Source organism: Poecilia formosa, unplaced genomic scaffold (assembly GCF_000485575.1).
Source record: "Poecilia formosa unplaced genomic scaffold, Poecilia_formosa-5.1.2 Scaffold103, whole genome shotgun sequence".
Lineage (NCBI taxonomy): Eukaryota > Metazoa > Chordata > Actinopteri > Cyprinodontiformes > Poeciliidae > Poecilia > Poecilia formosa.
Window position 1 is genome coordinate 972206 of NW_006800042.1, and position 6017 is coordinate 978222.

General features: G+C 36.9%; 2 protein-coding genes across 2 annotated transcripts in view; one reads left to right on the forward strand and one right to left on the reverse strand.

Moving 5' to 3' along the window:
* Positions 1 to 1255, reverse strand: part of LOC107836993 (nuclease SbcCD subunit C-like) — a 5704-nt gene extending 4449 nt beyond the window's left edge. Inside the window, exon 1 of the mRNA XM_016674846.1 lies at positions 11 to 1255. Within this exon, the coding sequence (XP_016530332.1) occupies positions 11 to 913 (903 nt within the window). The 5' untranslated portion in view covers positions 914 to 1255. The remainder of the gene's footprint in view (positions 1 to 10) is intronic.
* A 1441-nt stretch (positions 1256 to 2696) lies between these two features.
* LOC103142905 (solute carrier family 2, facilitated glucose transporter member 11-like) overlaps positions 2697 to 6017 on the forward strand; it is a 6823-nt gene continuing 3502 nt past the window's right edge. Inside the window, exons 1-4 of the mRNA XM_016674872.1 lie at positions 2697 to 3846; positions 3940 to 4053; positions 5029 to 5189; positions 5281 to 5405. Of these exons, the coding sequence (XP_016530358.1) occupies positions 3775 to 3846; positions 3940 to 4053; positions 5029 to 5189; positions 5281 to 5405 (472 nt within the window). The 5' untranslated portion in view covers positions 2697 to 3774. The remainder of the gene's footprint in view (positions 3847 to 3939; positions 4054 to 5028; positions 5190 to 5280; positions 5406 to 6017) is intronic.

Here is a 6017-nt window from a genome sequence, read left to right on the forward strand (position 1 = left end):
CCTGGCTAACCTCCTGCTTATAGCTTTCTACGTCTTGTTTTAGATCAGAAATATCACTTTCATATTTGTCGATGAGCTTCTGATTTTCCTTTACTGTCTCTAAGTGGGGTTCCTTCTCCTGGCTAACCTCCTGCTTATAGCTTTCTACTTCTTGTTTTAGATCAGAAATATCACTTTCATATTTGTCGATGAGCTCCTGATTTTCCTTTACTGTCTCTAAGTTGGCTTCTTTCTCCTGGCTAATCTCCTGCTTATATCTTTCTACTTCTTGTTTTAGATCAGAAATATCATTTTCATATTTGTCGATGAGCTTCTGATTCTCCTTTACTGTCTCTAAGTTGGCTTCTTTCTCCTGGCTAATCTCCTGCTTATATCTTTCTACTTCTTGATTTAGTTCAGAAATATCACTTTCATATTTGCCAATAAATTCATGGTATGAATGTTTTATCTCATCAAATTTTTTCTGCAAACGTTTCTTGTCGTCTTGCAGGAATTGGATTTCTTTGGTTTTGCTCTCCTGTAGGACGGCATTTGTTGCTTTCAGGCTGTCAATCAGTGCCATGTCTTCCTCTGATTTTTTTAGATGGTCTTTTCTCTCCTCAATTATCCGTTCCTGTAATACCATAATGTCAATTTCATATTTGCACTTTAGCTGCTGATTCCACTTTGCTTTCTCCATTTCTAACTCTTCCCTGGTCTCTTCCAGCTCTGCCTCCAGGTGGGCATGTTTCTTGTTGTCTTCAGACCGTCCAGCGATCTCCATTTCCAGAAGGGAGCTCAGTTGTTGGATTTCCTCAAGCAAGGCATGGTATGCAGGAGTGAACAGGCTTTCAGGGTTTTCCTGGATTTCCCTTCTCGTGGAGTGATGGGGCCCCATCACTCCACTGTTGTATCTTGCCGTATGATCAGACATTTTCTCCAAAACACTATCACTAAAATCGTCGATTAGTAAACTACCTGAAAGAGCTTTGCGCACGTCTGAGCTAGTCAGTGATATTGCAAGCAATGAAAAATATGCAGAATTGTGTTACATACAATTCTGCAGTTGATGACATCACAGACTGCATCGCCAGTGACATCACAGAATCTTCCTTTGCTGGTGGTGTGACATCATTCCACCACCACATATCTTACTCTTTATTCTAGTTTACATTCAAAAAAGTCCCTTTGTATTTATTGTTGTGCTTTAACGTTCATGTTCTTGATCAAACGTCGTCTCATCTTCATTTCTTTAAAGTTTATAAAACGTTTTAGAAACCTGCACATGTAAAAGCCTTTAGTTTGTGAGGCAAAACATTAGAAAACTTATTAATAATCTATATGCATCTTTTCACTGTCCTGACATGATCAGAAATGCATTTCTTGTACAGAGATTTGGTCAAGTGTCACGTCATACACTGCCATCTAGTGGCCAACCATAATTGTTTTTGGTAAAAGTTAAAAAAAAGATATATAATGGCATAAATATCTCAAAAATATAGCTTGGACTTCTTACCTGCTCTGTGTTTTGATTATGACTGTATAATATATATGGGAGATTTCAACACTCATGGTGACAATCCCCAAGACAAAGAGGCAAAAAAGTTATGTGATATACTTCAAAACCTTGGTTTGATTCAACATGTTAAACAGGCAACACATAATCAAACACACTCTCTAGACTTGATTATCATTAAGTTGTGAGTATATTTTTAAGGTCTCTGTAATTGATGTTGCCCTGTCTGACCATTTCTCTGTTATGTTTGAAAGTGACTGCAGCATCTCAACTCGACTCTATCAAGGCCTGCAGACAATTTACCAACTTTTTTTTTACAGAGAACATTTCAAAAATTAATCTGAACACTGAAGAGGAAAAAATTAGTACAATTGTCTAACTGTGCTAATTAGACTGTTTATATGTACGTATCCATGCAAGCAGTTTTTAGACACAGTGCAAGAAGAAGGTGCATTTCAAAGGTCAGATAACATGTGATAACCACATAATGCAAGGAAGGTTCAAAGTAAATGTCTATGCATCAAGTTGATTTTTTTATATATTTGCTATTACTGACTGAAGTTTTCCCCTTTGTGCTTTCTTTTCCAATATATGTGTGTGTGTGTGTGTGTGTGTGTGTGTGTGTGTGTGTGTGTGTGTGTGTGTGTGTGTATCAAGACAGGATGCGGGTTTTGTGAAGTATATAAGAATTGTGTGCAGCTGTACTTTGGGCTTTGCTCTGTTCTGTTCTGTTCTGTTCTGCGTGTGACAGAGCCTTCAAACGCTTCAGACCTTCGAAATAACACATTTAAAGACAAAGGTCAATCTTTCTCATTTCTTAACAATTTCTCTACCTTGTATTAAAAATTTCCTTAGCAACACCAACACCAAATCCAATACAATTGGACCAAATGCAGAGAAAATGACAACATTTTAGCAAGCCCTTCCTCCTGTCTTTATATTTTACCCACTTCTGTCTTTGATCTGATTCAAATTGTAAACTTGTCGCTCTCGTGAGGTTTTTCAGTTTGGTTTCCGTTTTTCAGTGTTTCGACAAAAACGTTTTGATATCACAGATTTCTGTAATATTTCTTTGCATCTTGTAGGATGTTGTTACGATGCTGGTGAATAATTAAAGGTTACGTCATTTTGGCTAGAAAAACTTCCGATCACCAATTGACTTCACCTGGGTTAAAAAACGTCGGGTGGGGTGAAGTTAGTATCTATAGGTCATTATTTGCAAACTATAATGAGTTGATTTAGTGTTGTTGCATATTGTTGTGATATACAAAGTAGACTCGTCCTCAATCTTTGTGCATCAGTTTTCTCTGGTACATGGCTAAGGTTGCTGCCATACTGTTTCATATCTTGTTTATGAAGCCTTGTTCTTGCCTAATTTTATGTATTTGATCTGTTACGAAAGCAAGAGTACTTTGTGCCATATCTGAGTGACCCTCATCGCTGTTTTCTCTGCATTTTGAAGAAATGTGAGGGGTTTTTTTTTTTTTTGGTCCTGCATTACAAAGGGAAGCTTCAGCAGAGAATTTACATTCTGTTCAATGTCAAAATTAAATTTTGCATTGATTACACTGCAGCTTTTCCTGACAATAAAATTAACCAAATTGAATTTATGAAACCAATTAGGTTATTATCAAAGTTGTAAATTGCTCATAACTTTAAAACAATGCAATTTTCTTAAGCTGATCTTTTCCTTTTAGAAACAAGTTGTTTGAAGAATGGTGTGATTTAAATCTGCCTACTTTAGGCTGAAGACTGTAATATCCAAACCAGTTATAACATTATATCTGTTCTCAAATGTAAAACCTGGGGGTTGAGGTAAGCTGTGGTCGGGGCTAAAGAAGTATCTAATGCTGTTTTCTAAACTTAATTGCCTCGCCTCAGACTTGAGTGAATTTTTCCCTTATCTCGTTGTTCTGTGAATTCTCAAGTTGAAGGGCTAGACAGTTTCAGTCTGCAACCCACATAGCAGACAGAAAGTATGCGAAAGTCTTTAGTTATTGCAAACTACAAATCTACGGTGGACATTTCCGTCTTTTTAAGTGGAAACGTGAATGTGGTTGGATTGCAATTATTCCGTCACCAAAATTACTTCAGTATAGCCAGAACAATGCGGGTGATTCTTCAGCCCCATGCGGGGAGTCGATTGCATCAGGTCAGTAGTATCATCAGCAGCAGCAGCAGCAGCAGCCTGAACTTCTTCTTCCGCCTTAAGTCAGTGCAGAGAGCCAGCGCTCACATCGGAGACATCCTGACAGCGAACTTTTAGGAAATCCAACGAAATGCCAAAAGATTATTTGACCGAGTATGAGCCTCTGCTCACGAAAGGAGGCAAAAAACCGAAAAGGTTTCAGGTAAGCCGACTCTAGAGTCAAGGCTGGATAATCTTGATGCGGTAAGTCTAACTTTACCAATCCTGATGATGAGCTTGTGTTTTCTGTCTGCAGCTGTTTTGTTTCCAGTTCCCAAACAAGATTCTCCTGCTGGCCATGTTTTCGACATGCATAGGTGGCACATTTCAGTGCGGATACAATATATCGATCATCAATTCGCCCACTAAGGTAACCACTGATGCTTCTCATTGACACAGACAGATCCATCCAGGGGTTGAAGGTTGTTGTGGCTTTTAATTTGCAGACGACGGCATTATGATAATTAGCTGCTTACTATGTAATTATATGTTAATTGTTACATTTAACTCTTGTGCATGGAGACGGCGCCCTTCCGCTCATGCTCGATTCTTTAAGAGAGAGAGGTGACTTTTTAAAAGTCACTCCAACAAGTCCTCCATTCACTCTTTTCAGTTGGTTTTATTGGTGTTGGTCACTGGTTAACCACAACGTGGTGGCATGACTGAACCAGTGCAGACTGGACCAGACTGGTGCCACATTTATGTGCTTGAGGGACGTGTGGATTTCACTGGAAAAACAGGATTGTTCCCTTGAAAGTTGTCACTTTGTGGATTTCTTCACAAGGAGCAATTTGTAAAGAAGGGGGAAAAAACAGCTAAAGCAAAAATAAAATACCTTCATTGTTTGATAAAGTCTTATATTGTCAGTTTGCAGTTTGAAAATAGTCCCCCACGTTTTACAGTGAAGCAAAGCGTGATTCAATTTATGCAAGACAGATTTTTGTGGAAAAAAAGAAGAGAAAAGGCTTTAATTATAGTTAAATTTATAAATTGTGGGGAAAACTATTTTTTTAAACGTGAATAATACACATCGTCGCACCCCATTAAAAATGTCTACTGTTTTGACATTTTTTGTCTCACTTAAATGTTTCAGATGGTCATTATTCAAGATTTGATGTCATAACTTAAGTAAATACAAAACACAGTTTTCAATGAATGATTTCATTAAGAGATAAATGAAAATATTTCTGATTGTAATTATGTAACTAAATGTTATTTCTTTTAACTGAATTCTTAAGTGTTTACAGTGTACTACTTGAGCTTAGTTACTGTAGGCGAATGGTAAAGTTTGTGTCATTTTCCATCCACGCTAATGGTATTATTCTACTTCTTTTCTTATTTCAAGTATGTGCAGGACTTCATAAACCAGACGTGGAGGCAGCGTTACCAAACAGAGATATCTAATAATGGGCTTACACTCCTCTGGTCCACCATTGTGTCTATGTTTACCATAGGGGGATTTATAGGAGTGTCCATTGGTGGGACTTTGTCAGTGAAGTTGGGAAGGTATAAAAATTTTGAAAACAACATTTAGAAATGTTGATAGTCTCTTTTATTGTATAAATATTACATTTTCTTGTCTTATGGTTTCTTTCAGGAGAGGGACTCTTCTCGCCAATAATGTTTTTTCATTACTTGCTTCTCTGTTGATGGGCCTGAGCTCCTCTGCAGGCTCATTTGAGATGCTCATTATTGGACGTCTTCTCATCGGAATAAATGCAGGTAAATACATTTATTTTAGGAACAGATTTACAACAAGTGGAACTCCTGAAATCTGAAGCAAAATCAGAACGTGAGGTTCTTCACTTGGTCCAGCTTATAATGAGAGCACGGCTTTTCCTGAAACAGCAAATGAGGTCCATGAAAATTAAAAAATATTTCTCAGCACTTTTAGATACTTTAGTTTGTTCCAATAAATTACACAAAAATCATAATTGTATTAAAATCCAAGCAAAATACATTAAAAATTAAGTACAAATAAAATACAAAGCAAAACTATTTAACTTTTTCATATTTTATCATTTTGAAAGCACAGATTTTACTGTACATTTTGGGGATTTTATGTAAAAGATCAGCATAAAGCAGTGCCTAAGTTCAGACTGATTGATTATGTGTAAACATTCATTTGATTTCAAAAATCTTGTCAAATATTCTCACTTGGCATTTGGTGTAAAAACTACCTTTGTCAGTGAGAGGTGATTGACAGCGTTAAAATCCTCTTCCTGGCTGTGATTGGATGTTTCTATTAGTAGAAATACCTTTTGTCTGTCTCATACCAAAACTGTCGCAACATGATGACACTTTCAACAAATATGTAAAAGAAAAATGTTTTAT